The sequence below is a fragment of the Bos indicus x Bos taurus genome, chromosome 1, assembly GCF_003369695.1.
Source record: "Bos indicus x Bos taurus breed Angus x Brahman F1 hybrid chromosome 1, Bos_hybrid_MaternalHap_v2.0, whole genome shotgun sequence".
In the NCBI taxonomy this organism is placed as follows: domain Eukaryota; kingdom Metazoa; phylum Chordata; class Mammalia; order Artiodactyla; family Bovidae; genus Bos; species Bos indicus x Bos taurus.
The window spans coordinates 4,637,811-4,657,764 of NC_040076.1; the positions used below are offsets into that span (position 1 = coordinate 4,637,811).

The 19,954-nt window shown below is 37.2% G+C and overlaps 2 protein-coding genes across 2 annotated transcripts; one reads left to right on the top strand and one right to left on the bottom strand.

Annotated features, from left to right (window-relative positions):
- Window positions 1-6,507: 6,507 nt before the first annotated feature.
- On the bottom strand, window positions 6,508-6,780 carry LOC113898410 (keratin-associated protein 21-1-like). The gene has a single exon (XM_027551505.1). It carries the CDS (start codon window positions 6,778-6,780, stop codon window positions 6,508-6,510), a length of 273 nt encoding a protein of 90 aa, XP_027407306.1.
- Window positions 6,781-18,409: 11,629 nt separating this feature from the next.
- On the top strand, window positions 18,410-19,009 carry LOC113898413 (keratin-associated protein 21-1-like). The gene has a single exon (XM_027551520.1). The coding sequence runs from the start codon at window positions 18,441-18,443 to the stop codon at window positions 18,696-18,698; it is 258 nt and encodes an 85-aa protein (XP_027407321.1). The 5' UTR covers window positions 18,410-18,440; the 3' UTR covers window positions 18,699-19,009.
- Window positions 19,010-19,954: the final 945 nt, after the last annotated feature.

Here is a 19,954-nt window from a genome sequence, read left to right on the forward strand (position 1 = left end):
CATAACTTTCCTTCCAAGGAGTAAGTGTCTAATTTCATGGCTGCAATCACCATCTACAGTGATTTTGGAGCCCAAAAAGATAAAGTCTGACACCGTTTCTACTGTTTCCCTGCTATTTGCCATGAGGTGATGAGACCGAATGCCATGATCTTAGTTTTCTGAATATTGAGCTTTAAGGCAACTTTTTCACTCTCCACTTTCACTTTCATCAAGAAGCTCTTTAGTTCCTCTTCACTTTCTGCCCTAAGGGTGGTGTCATCTGCATATCTGTGGTTATTGATATTTCTCCCGGCAATCTTGATTCCAGCTTGTGCTTCTTCCAGCCCAGCGTTTCTCATGAGGTACTCTACATATAAGTTAAATAAAGAGGGTGACAATATACAGCCTTGGCATACCCCTTTTTCCTATTTGGAACCAGTCTGTTGTTCCATGTCCACAGTATATAGAACCCAAGGATGCTACTAATACTCCAGGGCACAGAGCAACATGTAATAACTAAAAGAAAAATAATCGAGAATGTCAGTAGTACTGAGAATAGAAACATTACAGTATACCTGTGTGTTTACAAATAAGTTTCTTCTCTCTATGGATGTCTAAATCCAAACCTACTCTTCCTTCTCACTCGAAGCTACACATCTGAACTTTCTATTGCCAAACATGTAGGGGGAAAAATGTGTCGCTTTTAAAAGTTTCATTACAGTTCAGTTCAGTCAGTCATGTCCGATTCTTTGCGACCTCATGGGTTCCCTGTCCATCACCAACTACCAGAGCTTTTTCAAACTCATGTCCATTGAGTCAGTGAGGCCATCCAACCATCTCATCCTCTGTTATCTCCTTCTCCTCCTGCCTTCAATCTTTCCCAGCATCAGGGTCTTTACAAATGAGTCAGTTCTTCACACCAGGTAGTTAAAGTACTGGAGCTTCAGCTTCAGCATCAGTCCTTCCAATGAATATTCAGGACTGATTTCCTTTAGGATGGACTGGTTGGATCTCCTTGCAGTCCAAGGGACTCTCAAGAGTCTTCTTGAACAACACAGTTGAAAAGCATCAGTCCTTTGGCATTCAGTTCTTTTTATAATCCAACACTCACATCCATACATGACTACTGGAAAAACCATAGCTTTGACTAGATGAACTTTTCTCAGCAAAGACTTTTTCTATGCTTTTTTATATGCTGTCTAGGTTGGTCACAGCTTTTCTTCCAGTGAGCAAGCATCTTTTGCTTTCATGGCTGCAATCACCATCTGCAGTAATTTTGGAGCCCAGGAAAATGAAGTCTCTCCCTGTTTCCATTGTCTCCCCATCTATTTGCCATGAAGTGATGGGACCAGATTGCATGATCTTTGCTTTCTGAATGTTGAGTTTTAAGCCAGCTATTTCATTCTCCTCTTTCACTTTCATCAAGAGGCTCTTCGGTTCCTCTTCACTTTCTGCCATAAAGGTGGTGTCATCTGCATATCTGAGATTATTTATATGTCTCCCACTAACCTTTTTTTTTTAATTTTATTTTTAAACTCTACAATATTGTATTAGTTTTGCCAAATATCGAAATGGATCCGCCACAGGTATACATGTGTTCCCCATCCTGAACCCTCCTCCCTCCTCCCTCCCCATACCATCCCTCTGGGTCGTCCCAGTGCACCAGCCCCAAGCATCCAGTATCATGCATCGAACCTGGACTGGTGACTAGTTTCATACATATTATTAGACATGTTTCAATGCCATTCTCCCAAATCTTCCCACCCTCTCCCTCTCCAACAGAGTCCATAAGACTGTTCTATACATCAGTGTCTCTTTTGCTGTCTCATACACAGGGTTATTGTTACCATCTTGATTCCAGCTTGTTCTTCATCCAGCCTGGCATTTTGCATGATGTACTCTGCTTAGAAGATAAATAAGCAGGATGATAGTATACAGCCTTGACTTACTGCTTTCTCAATTTGGAACCAGTTCATTGTTCCATGTCCAGTTCTACCTGCTGCTTCTTGACCTGCATACAGGTTTTTCAGGAGGCAGGCAAGGTGGTCTGGTATTCCCATCTCTTGAAACATTTTTCTCAGTTTATTGTGATCTGTACAGTCAAGGGCTTTGGCATAGTCATTATAGCAGAAGTAGATGTTTTTCTGGAACTCTCTTGCTTTTTCTATTTCATTTTATTTTTTTCAGTTGAATTTTCATTTATTTGCAACATAGGAACTTACTAAAGTAAACAGTTTTAATGTATTTACTACTCATAATATCATTAAAAACCACCAAATTCCTATGAATATATTTTATAATATATATACAAACCTCTACACTAAAAACTACAGAAAATTATTAAGAAAAACTGAAGACGATCTAAGTAGCAATTAGACAGATTAGACCCATTAGCATATTGCAAATGTATCAGTTCTCCCCATTTTGATCTATAAATTCAAAATCTCATTAGATTTTACAGTGCCAGTTGACTGACTAGCACTGTCAATTGTTCCATTTTAAAGTTATTTTTGTTTATCTCACTTGCTTAGGTGTACCTTTCATAATCTTTCATATTCAAGCAGATTCCGATACTTATTACTTTTTACAATAAGAACCATGAAATCTTCTATTGCACACTCAAATTTCAACAACAGTGAGATGAGTGGTGATCCAGTACTTTATTGAATGCCTTCAGAAGGAACTTTCACCAAGCTTCTGATTTCATTTCTGAGACTTTTCAATATTAGGCATTTTTCCATCAGCTGAGAAATCATTCAACTTTTTTTTTCTTCTATTCATCACTGGTATAATCTTATGACTCTGCTATGTTGAATCACGAATGATAGGCATAAAGAAAACATATCCTCATTCCAATCATCATTATGCCTCAGTTTTCTTACCTTTCCAGTCCTCCTTGCTATTTGAAATTTTAAGTTTGCTTCACAAATTCTCTACAGTAGACGCTTTTCTTTTCTTTTTGTTTTCAGATATATGTAATGTTTATTTATTTATTTTTAAATTATTATTATTATTTTTTTTACTTTACAATATTGTATTGGTTTTGCCATACATCAACATGCATCCGCCACAGGTGTACCGGATGGGTGTTCTCCATCCTGAACCCTTTTCCCACCTCCCTCCCCGTACCATCCCTCTGGGTCATCCCAGTGCACCAGCACCAAGCTTCCTGTATCCTGCATTGAACCTGGACTGGTGATTCGTTCCTTATATGATATTATACATGCTTCAATGCCATTCTTCCAAATCATCCCCCTCTCCCTCTTCCACAGAGTCCAAAAGACTGTTCTAGACATCTGTGTCTCTTTTGCTGTCTCGCATACAAGGTTGTCATTACCATTTTTCTAAATTCCGTATATATGTGTTAGTACTGTATTGGTGTTTTTCTTTCTGGCTTACTTCACTCTGTATAATAGGCTCCAGTTTCATCCACCTCATTAGAACTGATTCAAATGTATTCTCTTTAATGGCTGAGTAATACTCCATTGTGTATATGTACCACTGCTTTCTTATCCATTGATCTGCTGTTGGACATCTAGGTTGCTTCCATGTCCTGGCTATTATAAACAGGGCTGTGATGAACAGCAGGCTACACATGTCTCTTTCAATTCTGGTTTCCTCGGTGTGTATGCCCAGCAGTGGGATTGCTGGGTCATATGGCAGTTCTATTCCCAGTTTTTTAAGGAACCTCCACACTGTTCTCCATAGTGGCTGTACTAGTTTGCATTCCCACCAACAGTGTAAGAGGGTTCCCTTTTCTCCACACCCTCTCCAGCATTTATTGCTTGTAGATTTTGGATCACAGCCATTCTGACTGGTGTGAAATGATACCTCATTGTGGTTTTGATTTGCATTTCTCTGATAATGAATGATGTTGAGCATCTTTTCATGTGTTTGTTAGCCATCTGTATGTCTTCTTTGGAGAAATGTCTATTTAACTCTTAGGGCCATTTTTTGATTGGGTCGTTTATTTTTCTGGGATTGAGCTGCAGGAGTTGCTTGTATATTTTTGAGATTAGTTGTTTGTCAGTTGCTTCATTTGCTACTATTTTCTCCCATTCTCAAGGCTGTCTTTTCACCTTGCTTTATAGCTTCCTTTGTTGTGCAGAAGCTTTTAATTTTAATTAGATCCCATTTGTTTATTTTTGCTTTTATTTCCAATATTCTGGGAGGTGGGTCATAGAGGATCTTGCTGTGATATATGTCGGAGAGTGTTTTGTCTATGTACTCCTCTAAGAGTTTTATAGTTTCTGGTCTTATGTTTAGATCTTTAATCCATTTTGAGTTTATTGTTGTGTATGGTGTTAGAAAGTGTTCTAGTTTCATTCTTTTACAAGTGGTTGGCCAGTTTCCCAGCACCACTTGTTAAAGAGATTGTAATTAATCCGTTGTATATCCTTGCCTCCTTTGTCAAAGATAAGGTGCCCATGGGTGCATGGGTTTATCTCTGGGCTTTATATTTTGTTCCATTGATCTATATTTCTGTCTTTGTACCAGTACCATACTGTCTTGATGACTGTGGCTTTGTAGTAGAGCCTGAAGTCAGGCAGGTTGATTCCTCCAGTTCCATTCTTCTTTCTCAAGATTGCTTTGGCTATTCAAGGTTTTTTGTATTTCCATACAAATTGTGAAACTATTTGTTCTAGCTCTGTGAAAAACACCGTTGGTAGCTTGATAGGGATTGCACTGAATCTATAGATTGCTTTAGGTAGTATGACACTTTGCTTTTCAATGCCGCTGCCAAAGCAGAATTTCTGGCCACAATTCCCCTGGTTTACTGAAAAGTCTTCCATCTTTATTGCATTATTTCTAAACCTTTTCACTCAAGCCTCTCCATACCTAATGATGCCTGAAGAACCGCCTCTATTCTGTGCATCATGGAATAACCAGCTCTGGTTATAATACCTAGCACATAAGGTGGGTTCAATTAATATTACTCTAATAAAAAGTTGATAGATTAAATCAAATTTCTGTTCAAATATTTGTGTGTCATTTACAAACTAATAGATATTTGGATTGGTTATCACCATTTTGTCATTTCACTGAGCTGAATGTCTCAAGTGTTCTTTAACTAGCAAAAGTATGAAAGTGTTAGTTGTCTAGATGTGTCCAACTCTTTGCAACCCCATGGACTGTAGCTCGCCAGGCTCCTCTATCCATGGGATACTTCAGGCAGGAATATTGGGTTGGATAGTCATTGCCTTCTTCAGGTGATCTTCCCAACCCAAGGATTGACCCCAGGTCTGTGCTGCAGGCAGATTCTTTACTGTCTAGGCCACCAAGGAAGCCCTCTTTAACTAAGGGAGTCACAACGTTTCAGATTTTGAAGGTATGTTAAGAGTTACTTTATGAAAACTCTTTTCTAGATGTGTGAATTATCTCATGCCTACCTAACAAATCATATTGTTACAAAACTTCATAAATTTTCTCCCATTTACACTTGCTACTGCTCTTTCTTTGCGATTGACATCAGCTCATTTGTCACAAGTTCAAAATACCTCCCTGAACTAGCTCTTTAATACAACTTTTACTGTCTTTTGCATTTAGCTATTTTATTCCCTCCACTCCAATTGTCAGTTTCAAATTATCTGAATTATTTATGCTGTTTGTTTTTCTATATGTACATGCTGGAATATAACACTGAAAGCAAGAAGCTTGTCTTTAATTTACCTACATCTCCTTCACTGTCTAATTTGAGACCCTTTCAAAAATATTCAAAACTGTCAGTTAAGTGATTAAAATCAATTTCCTCAACCTCAGTATATGCAAATACATAGGCAATTACATCAAAACAGACATATGACGATATTTCTATTATTACTTTTCTGTTGCTTAGTTCCTAAGGCTCGTGTTCTTAATTCCTGTATCTAATGCTAATTCTCATGAACCTGGAGAGTGTCTCTTCCATTCTTTTAAGCTCTCAGGCCGTCTTTTGTCTACCTTGGACTTTGCATCAACTTCCTGAAGAAAGTGGCATTCTTCCTCCTCTTTGCCCTTTAGTTCCATCCTAGACACAGTGGGATTTACAAAGCACAGTTCAGAAATACTGGGAGATTTGTGCTTGGGTATGTGAGTGCCTGAGAACATAAGATACAAGAAACAGGTGGAGAAGACATTACTTCTGACACAGATATGAAAGAAATGTTTGCATTATATCAAAGAAGAGCTCAAACTTCATGCATCACGTTTGCCCAATTTCAACTGAGCCTACAATGCCTGGAAAAAGACTAGTTCCCAAGCAAGTATGCAGAGATTTGATAGAAACAATGAACCATTTTTATTGAGAACAAGTAATTTTGTTAGGATCATCAATACAGTCGTAACAGAGAATCAGAGAATAAAGACTAACATTTGCAAAAGAGTCAGAGATACTACCAAGAAGATTCAGGGCTCAAAGAGGCCAATCTAAAGAGGGTATTTGCAGGTCAAAGCCTCTGTGAGGCATGTGATTTCTTGCAAGTGGAAATGAATCAGCATTATCTTTAGATGCTTCATCTCAGAAGCAAAAAGGGCTTAGATGGTGATGTTCTAGAAGCAAGAAGAATAACATCTCCTGTAGCAAACTGGCCAATAGCTGCCATAGCCAGAGCCATATCCACAGCCATATCTGGTTCCGTAGCCACAGCCATAATAGGGGCCAAATCCACAGCCATATCCTGTCCCATATCCACAGCCGTATCCTGAGCCATATCCACAGCCATATCTGGTTCCATATCCACAGCCATAATAGGGGCTGAACCCACAGCTATAGGTCTTTCCACAGCCGTAGCCACAGGAGTTGCCGTAGTAGTTACAACACATGTTGTCAAGGGAAGAGGATTCAGGTGAGCTGCAAGAGGCTGTTTCTGAAGTGTGTGTGTGTCTTCTCCTTCCCTTGGACCTTTATATACTGTCAGTAATTGGCAGGACATACCATTCATTCCCTGACACAGGCAGCAAATATGGAAGCAACATTATGAGCCAGTCACTGTTGACCAATAATGCTTTGCCTAAAATAGCTTCTTATTTTGGAGACTCATTTCATTTAAAGAGCATCATTTTAATTTTCCTCTGCCAAAGAATTTCTTACTAGAATCATGTGCCCAATAACAGATACCCATTTTCAAAACCTCCTATCATTTAATATACATTTTACTTTAAAAGGTTTGGGAGGAAATGTTTAAAAAATTTGCCTTAACTTTTTCTGTTTTATTTTCACATCTACCTCTGATCACTTGAAAACAAATATGTCTGTTCATTTTCTTGAATCATTGTAACTTCTTGCCAGAGTTCTTCACCCAGATACCTACTGCCCAATACCAATTGGCATCTTGTTGTAGAACTCAAGGATGCTCCTAATTCTCCAGGGCACAGAACAACATGTAATAACATGTAACCAAAAGAAAAATAATCTAGAATGTCAGTAGTACTGAGAATAGAAATATTACACTATAGCTGTGTGGTTGCAAGTAAGGTTCTCTCTCTATGGATGTCTAAATCCAAACCTACTCTTCCTTCTCACTCTAAACTAAACATCTGGACTTTCTAATGCCAAAATGTAGCCAAAAAAGTGTAGCTTTTTAAGTTTCAGTTCAGTCAGTTCAGTGCTCAGTCATGTCCTACTTTTTGCCACCTCAGGGACTGCAGCAAGCCAGGGTACCTGTCCATCACCAACTCCCAGAGCTTGCTCAAACTCATGTCCATTGAGTTGGTGATGCCATCCAACCATCTAATCCTCTGTTGTCCCATTCTCCTCCTGCCTTTGATCTTTTGCAGCATCAGTGTCTTTTCCAGTGAGGCAGTTCTTTGTATCAGGTAGCCAAAGTATTGGAGCTTTAGCTTCAGGATCAGTCCTTCCAGTGAATATTCAGGACTGATTTCCTTTAGGATGGATTGGTCTGATCTCCTTGCAGTCCAAGGGACTCTCAATAGTCTTCTCCAACAACACAGTTCAAAAGCATCAATTCTTTGGCATTCAGTTTTCTTTATAGTCCAACTCTCACATCCATACATGACTACTGGAAAAACCATAGCTTTGAGTAGATGGACCTTTGTTTGCAAAGTAATATCTTTGCTTTTTAATATGTTGTCTAGGTTGGTCATAGATTTTCTTCCAAGAAGTCTTTTAATTTCATGGCTGCCGTCACCATCTGCAGTGATTTTGGAGCCCAAGAAAATAAAGTCTCTCACTGTTTCCATTGTTTCCCCACCTACTTGCCATGAAGTGATAGGACCAGATGCCATGATCTTAGTTTTTTGAATGTTGAGTTTTAAGTGCAGTTTTCATTCTCCACTTTCACTTTCATCAAGAGACTCTTCAGTTCCTCTTCACTTTCTGCCATAAGGATGGTGTCATCTGTATATCTGAAGTTATTGATATTTCTCCCAGCAATCTGGATTCCAGCTTGTGCTTCATCCAGCCTGGCATTTTGCATGGTGTACTCTGCCTAGAAACTAAATAAGCAGGGTAACAGTATACAGCCTTGACTTACTCCTTTCCCAATTTAGAAGCAGTCTGTTGTTCCATGTCCAGTTCTAACTGTTGCTTCTTGACCTGGATACAGATTTCTCAGGAGATGGCTAAGGAGGTCTGGTATTCCCATCTGTTTCGGACTTTTCCACAGTTTATTGTAATCCACGCAGTCAAAGGCTTTGGCATATTCAATAAGGCAGATATAGATGTTTTTCTGGAACTCTCTTGCTTTTTCTATATTAAAGTTGGGGGGTGTAATTTTTGCTTATCTCACTTGCTTAAGTGTACCACTATCTTTCATAATCAAGCAGATTTCAATACTTGTTATTTTTTACAATAAGAACCATGAAATCTTCTATTGTACACTCAAGTTTCAACAACAGTGAGATGAGTGGTGATCTGGTACTTTATTGAATGCCTTCAGAAGGAACTTTCATCAAGCTTCTCTTTTCTGAGAATTTTCAGTATTAGGCATTAATCTTTCAGCTGAGAAATCATTCAACCATTTATTTTCTTCTATTGATCACTCGTATAATCTTATAATTCTATGTTTAATAACGAATGGTAGGCATAAAGAAAATATATCCTCATTCCAATCCTCATTACGCTTCAGTTTTCTTACCTTTCCTGTCTTCCTTGCAATTTGAAATTATAAATTTGCTTCACAAATTCTCTACAGTAGACACTTTGCTTTTCAATGCTTCTGCCAAAGCAGAATTTCTGGCCACAATTTCCCTGGGTTACTGAAAAGTCTTCCATCTTTATTGCATTATTTCTAAACCTTTTCACTCAAGCCTCTCCATACCTAATGATGATGGCAGAACCACCTCTATTCTGTGCATCATGGAATAACCAGCTCTGGTTATAATACCTTGCACAAAAGTTGGGCTCAATTAATATTACTCTAATAAAAATTGATAGATTAAGTCAAATTTCTGTTCAAATATTTGTGTGTCACTTACAAACTTATAAATATTTGGATTGATTATCACCATTTTGTCATTTCACTGAGCTGAATGTCTCAAGTGTTCTTTAACTAGTGAAAGTACGGAAGTGTTAGTTGTCCAGATGTGTCCAACTCTTTGCAACCCCATGGACTGTAGCCCGCCAGGCTCTTCTATCCATGGAATACTTCAGGCAGGAATATTGGGTTAGATAGTCATTGCCTTCTTCAGGGGATCTTCCCAACCCAAGGACTGACCCCAGGTCTGTGCTGCAGGCAGATTCTTTACTGTCTGAGCGACCAAGGAAGCCCTCTTTAACTAAGGGAGTCACAACATTTCAGATTTTGAAGGTATGTTAAGAGTTAGTTTGTGAAGACTCTTTACTGGATATGTAAGCTATCTCATACATGCTCACTAAATCATATTCTTCCAAAAGCTCATGGACTTCTTTTCCCCCTTTACATTTGCTACTGTCCTTTTGAATCTTTCTTTGCAATTGGCATGAGATATCACAAGGTGAAAATACCTCCCCGAAATATCTCTTTAATACTTCAATCCTCACTCTCTTTCCCACTAAACTGTTTTATTCCCACATCCCAACTGTCAGTTTGAAATTATCTTAATTATTTTTTATTTTCTTATTCTTCACCTACTAGAATGTAAACACCGTGAGAGCAGGACATTTTTCTTTAATTTTTCTACTTTGTCTTCAGTGTCTAAGATGAGACCCTTTCAAAACTACTCAAAACTGTTTATCAACTAAGTGATAGCAAACAATTTCAACATCAATGTATACAAAGAAATACATTTGCATTTCCATCAAAAGAAGAAGATATGATAGAATATTTGACTTTTACATGCATTCTTTAGTCTCATGTACTTGACACCTATCTCTGCTTCTTATTTCTCATATATGCTGGAAAATTCCCCTTGCTTTCCATTTTTCCTTTAAGTACTCAGGCCACCTCTTGTTTATTTTGGAATTTGCATTAACTTTCTGAATAAAATATCATTCCTCCTCTTTCACCTCCAGCTCCATCCCAGACACAGAGATTTGCAAAGCACAGTCCTGAATTATTGAGATTTGTGCTTATATATGTGAGTGCCTAAGTATATGAAAAACAAGAAATAGTTGGGAAAGACATTATTTCTGATGCAGGTATAAATAGAAACGCTTATATCAAGAAGGACTTCAAAGTTCAGCTTCACAATTGCTCAGTTTTCAACAGAGGCCATAACACCTCAAAACAAAAATTATGCACAAGCAAATATACAGAGATTTGATAGAAACAATGAACCATTTTTATTGATAACAAGAGACTTCCCCGACAGTAGGGTATTCGGATCATTACTACAGAGAATCAGAGATTAAGGGAGTAAAGGTTAACATTTGGAAAAAAGACAGATGATACCACCATGGAGCTTCAGGCCTCAAAGATGCCAATCTTAAAAATAGGTAGTCGAAGGTCAAAGCTCTGTCTTGCATGGAATTTCCTACATATAGAAATCTTGACTTTTCAATCCTTGAATCAGCATTATCTTAGATGTGTGGTTTCAGACATAAATGGTGTTTTGGGTGGTGACGTTCTAGCAGCAAGAAGAATAACATCTCCTGTAGCAGACTGGCCCGTAAGTGTCGTAGCCAGAGCCGTATCCACAGCCACAGCAGGAGCCGTATCCACAGCCATATCTGGTTCCACAACCTCAACCATAACGGGAGCTGTATCCATAGCCATAATAGGGGCTAAATCCACAGCCATATCCTGAACCATATCCACAGCAAGTCCCATATCCACAGCCATATCTGGTTCTATAACCACAGCCATAATAGGGGCTGAACCCACAGGTATAGCTGTTTCCACAGCCATAGCCACAGGAGTTGCTGTAGTAGTTAGAACACATGTTGTCAAGGCAAGAGGGTTCAGGTGGACTGCAAGGCAATGTTTCTGAAGTGTGTGTGTCTTCTCCTTCCCATGGACCTTTGTATACTGTCAGTAAGTGGCAGAGCATACCACTCATTCCCTGACATAGACAACAAATATGGAAGCGACCACCACGTGCTGGTCACTTTTGACAACTGATAATTTGCCTAAAGTAGCTAGTTATTTTGGAGATATTTAAAGAGCATCATTTTAATTTGCTCTGCCAGAGAATTTTTTCAGTAGAATCATGTGCCTCTAAACAGATACCCATTTCCAAAATTTCCTATCATTTAATATATATCTTATATTAAAAATGTGAGAAGCAATGTAGAAAAATTTTGCCCCTTTTCTCTCTCTTTTTCCTTACATCATTTGCCTCTGGCCATAAGAATAGAGTATACCTACCCCTTTTCTTGAATCATTTCAGATTCATTTATAGAAGCCAAAGATGTTGATTCTGCATTCACACAGAAGCCCCCAACAGGAAAAAATCTTGTCCAAACTGTCAATAGTGTTAAGAATAGAAATCTTGTTTTATAGCTACATATTTATAAATGATTCTCTATCTGTAGATGCCTAAATCCAAACATATCCTGTTTTCTCATCTAAAGGAACACCGGACCTTTCCATCATCAAAGATGTGGTCAAAATGTTTTTGTTTGTGGACTTTTCTTTGCATATCTTACTTGTATAGACTTTACTTTCATATCACCATTTTCAGAATCAGGCAGGTTCCAAATTTTTAAGTTTTTATTTTATTCAACTATATTTGATTTACAATATCATGTTAGTTTAGAGTATAGAGCATAATGATTCAGTATTTTTGAAGATTATACTCCATTAAAAATTATTACAATATAATAAATAATTCACAATGTTATATAGTATATCTTTATTGCTCATCTGCTTTATAAACAGTAGTTTGCATCTGCTAATCCAGTGGCACTAATTGGTCCCTCCCCTTTGCTATCTCCTTTCCTAAGCAAAAGATTGTTTTCTATATCTTTGGGTCTCTTTCTGTCTTATATATGCATTCATTTTATAATTTTTAGAGTCTTCATATAACTGAAGTAATACAGTATTTGTCTTCCTCTATCTGCCTTATTCCTCTGCCTGAGCATCTTTCAGTAAGCATATTCTCTAGATCCATCCATTTTGTTGCAAATAGTAGTATCTCATTTTTATGTCTGAGTAATATTCCATGATGTGTTTATGTACACCGTATCTTCTTAAATGAGCTGAGAGATGTTTGAATGCTTCCATATGTGAGATATTATAAACATTATTGCTAGGAACACTGGAGTGTATGTATCTTTTCAAGTTAGTGTTTTCACTTTTTCTGGATATGTACCCAGGAGTAGAATTGCTGGATCATATGGCTGTCCTATTTTTAGGTTTTTATGGAAACTCTATACTGATTCCCATAGTGGTTGAACCAATAATTTTCATTGCCCAAGAGCATTCAAGTGGTTCCTTTTCCCATATCCTCTAAAACTTCTGATATTTGCTGATTGCTTTGGTGATAGGTATTCTGACAGATGTGAGTTGATATTGCATCATTGTTTTAATTTGCATTTTTCTGATAACTGGTAATATTGAGCATCTTTTCTTGTCCTGTTAGCCATCTGTGTGTTCTATGTGCCTTTTTATGCCAATACCATGCTATTTTGATTACTGTAGATTTACAATACAGTCCATTTGGGAGAGTTATATCCCCAGCATAATCGTTTTTTTCTGAAGAGTGCTTTGCCAATAAGTAGTCTTTTATTGTTCTAGTTTTAAGATTATTTTTCTATAAATTTTAGAACTATTTAAGGATTATTCTAGTTCTGTGAATTTTAGGATTTTTTGGTCTAGTTCTGTAAAAACATTATGGGTACTAGATAGAAATTGCATTAAATCTGTAGCTTTCTTTGGGTATTATGGCCATTTTAATAATATTAACTTTTCCAATACAAGGGAATGGGATATCTTTCCATTTTTGCATGTAATCTTCAATTTTCTTTATCACAGTTCTATGGTTTTCAGAATATACTTCTTTCGCTTCCTTAAGTTGATTCCTAGGTATCATTTGTAGAACCAATTAATAGGATTTCTTTTTATTTCACTTCCTAATATTTCATAATTAGTGTATAGAAACATAACAGATTTCTCTATACTCATCCTGTAACATACAATCGACTGAATGAACTTATTAGCTCTAGGAGGTTTTCAGTGGAGACTTTCGAGTTCTCTGTACAAAGTACATCATCTGCAAGTAGTGACAGTGTTACCTCTTCTTTCCAATATGTTTTATTTCTTCTTGTTGCTGCAGCTAGAATATCCAATTCTACTTTAAATAGAAGTGGTGAGAATGAGCATCCTTGTCTTATTCCTGAATTTAGCAGGAAAGATTTCACCTTTTCACCAATGAGTATTATGTTGGCTGTGAATTTGTCATAAACAGTCTTTATTATATTCAGCTATTTCCCGCTAAACCACTTTGATGAGAGTTTTTAACTTGAATGGATGCTGATTTTTTTGAAACTATTTTTATGAATTTATTGAAGTGACCATGTATTTTTTGTCTTTCTTTTTGTTAACATATGTGTATCACAGTGGTTGATATGCATATGTTAAATTGTCTTTGTGACCCGGGATTAAATCCAACTTGATCACAGTGAATGACGCTTCTTTGTATTTTATAATTTGGTTTGCTAACATTTTGTGGAGGGTTTTTTTTTTGTTTTTTGGAAGTGTTTTTCTCTAGTTTAGTAGCAAGGTAATGGTGGTCTAGTATTGGGATAAATTAGGGAATGTTCCCTCATCTTCAGTTAGTTGGAATGGTTTGAGAAGGATAAATATAAGTTATTTTATATATGTTTGGTAGAATTCCCCTGGAAATTTTTTGAATTGCTGCTTTGATTTCACTTTTGGTGATCAGTGTGTTCAAATTATTTGCTTCTTCTTAACTCAGTCTTGGTATGCTCTGTGTTTCTAGAAATTTGTGTTTCTGCCAGGTTATCCAATTTTTTAGTATATAACTCTTCACAGTATTCTCTTATGATTTTTTGTATGTCTGTGGTATCTCCTAGTCCTAGGGATTGGAAGGTAGAAAAATATATACCCTGAGGAGGAAATCTATGAAGTGAAGCGAAGTGAAAGCTATTCAGTCGTGTTTGACTCTTTGTGACTAGAGCCTGCCAGGCTCCTCTGTCCATGGAATTCTCCAGGCAAGAATTCTGGAGTGCATAGCCATTCCATTCTCCAGGGGAACTTTCCAACCCAGCAATCAAACCCAGGTCTTTTATATCTTCTGTATTGCATGCAGATTCTTTACCATCTGAGCCACCAGAAAAGTCTACATATAGTCCTAATTATGGGAATCTTTAGAACCTATTTCACGTGGATATTTAAAACCTACTGTATAATAAGTCTTTGATCTTGACTAAAAAGTCTTACTGCGAGATGATACTTAGTTCAAATTATCAAAATAGACATAGTCCTTGAAATAAAATATTTTTCTACTATGGACTGATGTTTTTACTTCTGTCGAGTTTCAAAAATATTGATATCAAATTTTTGCATAAACATGTTCTCAAGACATATGCTTTAAAAATAGAACATAAAGTTATTCTTTAGTTTCTGAACTTGAAAATATGCATGATTCCATGTCCATTATGTTAACATAATGTTGACACTGTATTTTGGGTAATAAATTACTATACAAAATTGCTCAGTCAGAGTGCAAAAAGGTCAATAGGAAGGTAATTTATATTCGAGGGGTTTTGCTTCCGCATCATAAAAGCTTTTTTAATTAGGGTATATGTATGTGGATACCATAGAATGACTTCTTTTACGTTACAAAGCTGTTACATTAAATTCAGACTAAATCAGGATTACAGTATAAATAAATATGGATATTTTAAAACTATTATTAGACAAGAATTTAAAACTATGGAATAAGAAAAATGAGATTTCAGAAATTTAATTTTTATGGAGTATAGTTGATTTACAATGTTGTGCTAGTTTCTGCAATACAGCAAAGTGAATCAGTTATATATATACCTATATCCATTCCTTTTTTAGATTCTATTCTTATATAGGTCATTACAGAATATTGGGTAGAGTTCCCTGTGCTATACAGTACATTTTTATTAGTTATCTATTTTTTATATAGTAGTGTGAATATGTCATTCACAACCTCCCAGTTTATCCCCCCTTCGCCTCCCCAGCTCTTGGTAACCATGCTTGTTTTCTACTTCTGTGACTCTATTTCTGTTTTATAAATAGGTTCATTTGTACTATTATGTTTAGATTTCTTAGAAATCTAAAGAAAGCATATCATATATTTGTCTTTCACTGTCTGACTTACCTCACTCTGCATTAGAATTTCTAGGTCCACCTTGTCACTGTAAAAAAAAAAAAAAAAAATATTTAAAATTAAAATTTATGTTTGGGGTCTAAAAAGTGCATACTCAAATAACATGTATTAAATGATAATCACAAAAATAAATATATATAGCCAAGAGGGGAAAAATAAAAAGGAAAGGGAGATAAAGGGAATAGAATTTATTGAGTAAAATTCCTAACCAGAACACTAAATAAGTATGAAACATAAGGAAAACAATTATGTAAAAATAGGTAGGCCTCATTTTAGAAAGAAGAAATTTGCATTTAGACAATTTAATCATATAATCAAATGTATTTACAGTATATGTGGCTCTCCAATGTTTGACTATATGTTTGATTTGATTCATCCATTTTTATGGAAGAATATTGAGTCCAAATTATCAGGGACTGTACTCAGAGCTGGTTTTTCAAGGATGCACAGAACAGGAGTTGTCTTTACTGTTTTAAACCGGTATAAAGAGATCTGAATGGAAAGGTATTAGAAATAATGCAATAAAGATAAAAGAGTTTTTCAGTAATCCAGGGATACTGTGACCAGAGAATGTGTTGGCTATGGCACTGTAAAGTAACGTTGTCTGTACCAGAGAATTTGTCAAGTAGAATTTATAGTTTTGAATTTCAAGGCAGACTGAAAAGGTAAGAAACTGAAGGATAAGAAAAATGGAATGGGATTATATGTTTTTTATGTTTATGGTTAGGGATGAAACAGCAGAATGTTCAGATTAGATCAGTGACCAATATCAGAAAAATCGGTAGAATGATTTCTCAACAGAAGGAAAAATATCTGATAATGAAACTTCTCAAAAATTGAAGTTGGCAGCCTTGTGAGAATCCCTGTTAAAGGCATTCAGTAAAGTACTCGATCACCACTTATTCCTTTGTTGTCAAATTCAAGTATATCCAGTGGAAAGAATGATCTTGACTTTATACTCCCTTCCAATTCAGATTTCATGGTTGTTGCAGTGAAAAATAATCTAAATTTTGGAGTCTGCCAGATTCTGAAAAAGTTGATTGAAATAAAACATAGAAACCAAGATAAGCAAAAAAAAAAAAAAAAAAGAAAGAAAAAAATGCCCCCCTACCCCAGCAAACAAAGCAACATGACTGAATGTTTGGTCATGAAAGGTTGAATGTTTGGTATGAAGTTACATTTCAAGTAGTGAGGCAAGACAGAGTTTTAATAAACTTTGACAAGTGCTTTGACATGCGTCTGTGCATAAGAGCCAGGAGGTGCTGGGGGTGGTGGCTTAGTTGCTAGGTCATGTCAGACTCTTTGCAACACTTTGAACTGTATAGCCCGCCAGGCCCCTTCTGTCCTTGGGATTTCCCAGGCCAGAACACTGGAGAGGGTTGCCATTTCCTCCTCCAGGGGATCTTCCAGACCCAGGGATCAAACCTACATCTCTTGCATTGCAGGCAGATTCTTTCCTGAGCCACTAGGGAAGCCCCAGGACCAAGAAGAGGATGATCCAGTTCAGACAATAACACGGAGGAAAGGCATCTCACAGGAGCTGATTACAGATCTGAATTTTGATGTACAAATAGATTTTTTTTTAAGCCAAGAAATTTGGTGGCAAGAAAAATATTAACAGCAGAAGAAATGTTACGCATTTCCCTCTTTTACATGTCAAAAAGGTAAGTGTGTTAGAGAGGATTATTTAGAAGAAAGGAGACATATTATATTGTAAAGTCACAATGAACATTTTTGTAGAAGGTTGAGAACTTCTGATTAATGTACATATGAATAAGGATAAAATTGAGTTTTGTGGTACTTGATGTCATGAATATACTAGGAACTGAAGATGGGCTTTTGCTGTAAGTATCAGAGTGACCCCACTTACCTTTAGCCTTTGAACTAAATGTGTAAGGAACAGTAGTGATAGAAAAGGCAAGAATGATTGAGGGAGGGGAATGGACTAACATCTCATAACACAAAACTCTGATAAGGCTTAATGTGAAAAAAAAAAAGAGTTTCTGGTCTAACTGAGGACTTCTGATTCTTCAGGCAAATAAAGTTGGTTAAACTGTTAAAGTCTCCTCAATGGTGAGACTCAGGTAGCTACAAAAAAGAGAAAAAGAGGGCTGCCCCACGTGAACAGGACCTTCCATTGCCTGGTGCATGGAAGAAGAAAATACAAGAAGGAACACATGCAGCATACTGTCTCCACGCCTGTAAGTCTTCACTCTTCCAGGGAATGGACTTCGTTTACTGATCAGATTCTTAGGATTTGAGGAGAGTCGGACAAGGCAGGGGGTAAGGAATGCAGAAAGGGTAGGAGAAAACGGACAGGGAGTTGCAATGATTTAGGAAAGGAGACAGGAATATTGCTTTTCCTGTGGTCAGAAGCAGGTATTTTGGAAAACTGAGAGAAAAAAGGAGGCAAAATCATCTGACATTCCCCAACAGGCTTGTTTTATAAGGTATCTGTTAAATGAGAGGAGATTTTGAAAATGATCAGCTTTGGGTCACACGATTCTACTAAGACAGTTTGTCAGCAGAACAAATTAAAGTGAAGCTCTTAAAATGAAACAGGAGTCGCCCAAATAATGAGCTATTTTAAGCAAACTTTAGTGATTGTCAGTGGTGACGTGACTGGCTCATAATGTTGCTTCCATATTTATTGTCTATGTCAGGGAATGAATGGTATGCTCTGCCAATTACTGACAGTATATAAAGGTCCATGGGGAGAAGACACACACACTTCAGAAACAGCCTCTTGCAGTCTACCTGAACCCTCTTGCTTTGACAACATGTGTTGTAACTACTACGGCAACTCCTGTGGCTATGGCTGTGGAAAGAGCTACAGCTGTGGGTTCAGCCCCTATTATGGCTGTGGATATGGAAGTAGATACGGCTGTGGATATGGCTCAGGATACGGCTGTGGATATGGCTGTGGATATGGGAGAGGATATGGCTGTGGTTATGGAACCAGATATGGCTGTGGATATGGCTCTGGCTATAGCAGCTACTGGCCAGTTTGCTACAGGAGATGTTATTCTTGCTGCTAGAACATCACCCTCTTAGCCTAGTGTGCTTCTGAAATGAGGAATCTAAAGATAATACTGCTTTGAGGATCTGTAACCCATGATTTGTACTTGCAAGAAATTGTATGCGTGACAGAGGCTTTGACCTCCAACTACCCATTTTTAGATTGACGTCCTTGAAGTCTGAAGTTCAATGGTGATATCATCTGACACTTCCAAATGTTAGCCTTTCCTCCCTTAATCTCTGAGTCTCTCTTATGATTGTGTTAATGATCCTAACATTCTAAAGCTTGGATAACCCCTTTTTCTCAATAAAAATGGCTCATTGTTTCTAACAAATCTCTGTGAATTAGTCTTTCTGAGGTGCTATGGCCTCTTTTGAAGACTGGGCTAAGAGGTTGCTTGAACTTTGAGTTCTTGGATATAATACAAGCATTTCTTCTTGTATTTGCATCAAAAATAATACCTTCTCCAAGTATTTCTTGTATCTCACATGCTCAGGCACTCACATACAGAAGCACAAATCTCACAGTATTTCAGAACCATGCTGAACCATGCAAATCTCACTGTGTCAAGAATGGAGCTGGAGGAGCAAGTGGAGGAGGAATGACACACATTCAGGTGGTCATGACAAAGTCCAGGTGCAGGAGGGACAATCTGATTTCCTGCAGGAGTAATGGAATAGAAGAGATGCTTCCCAGAAGCAATGAGAAATTGGAAGCAGAGTTGGGTGTTAGGCACTTGAAAATAAAGAACTAAGGAATGTATATTATTTGTAGACAAAGACGGAGAAGCTCTATACATTCAGCAAAAACCAGACCAGGACCTGACTGTGGCTCAGATCATGAACTCCTTATTGCCAAATTCAAACTTCAGTTGAAGAAAGTAGGGAAAACCACTAAACCATTCAGGTATGACCTAAATCAAATCCCTTACAAATATACAGTGAAAGTGAGAAATAGATTTAAAGGACTAGATCTGATGGACAGAGTGCCTGATGAACTATGAACGGACTTAGTGACATTGTACATGAGAAAGGAATCAAGACCATCCGCAAGAAACAGAAATGTGAAAAAAGTAAAATGGCTGTCTGAAGAGGCCTTACAAATAGCTGTGAAATGAAGAGAAGCGAAAAGCAAAGGAGAAAAGGAAAGATATACCCATTTGAATGCAGAGTTCCAAAGAATAGCAAGGAGAGATAAGAAAGCCTTCCTCAGTGATCAACGCAAAAAATAGAGGAAAAAAATAGAACAGGAAAGACTAGAGATCTCTTCAAGAAA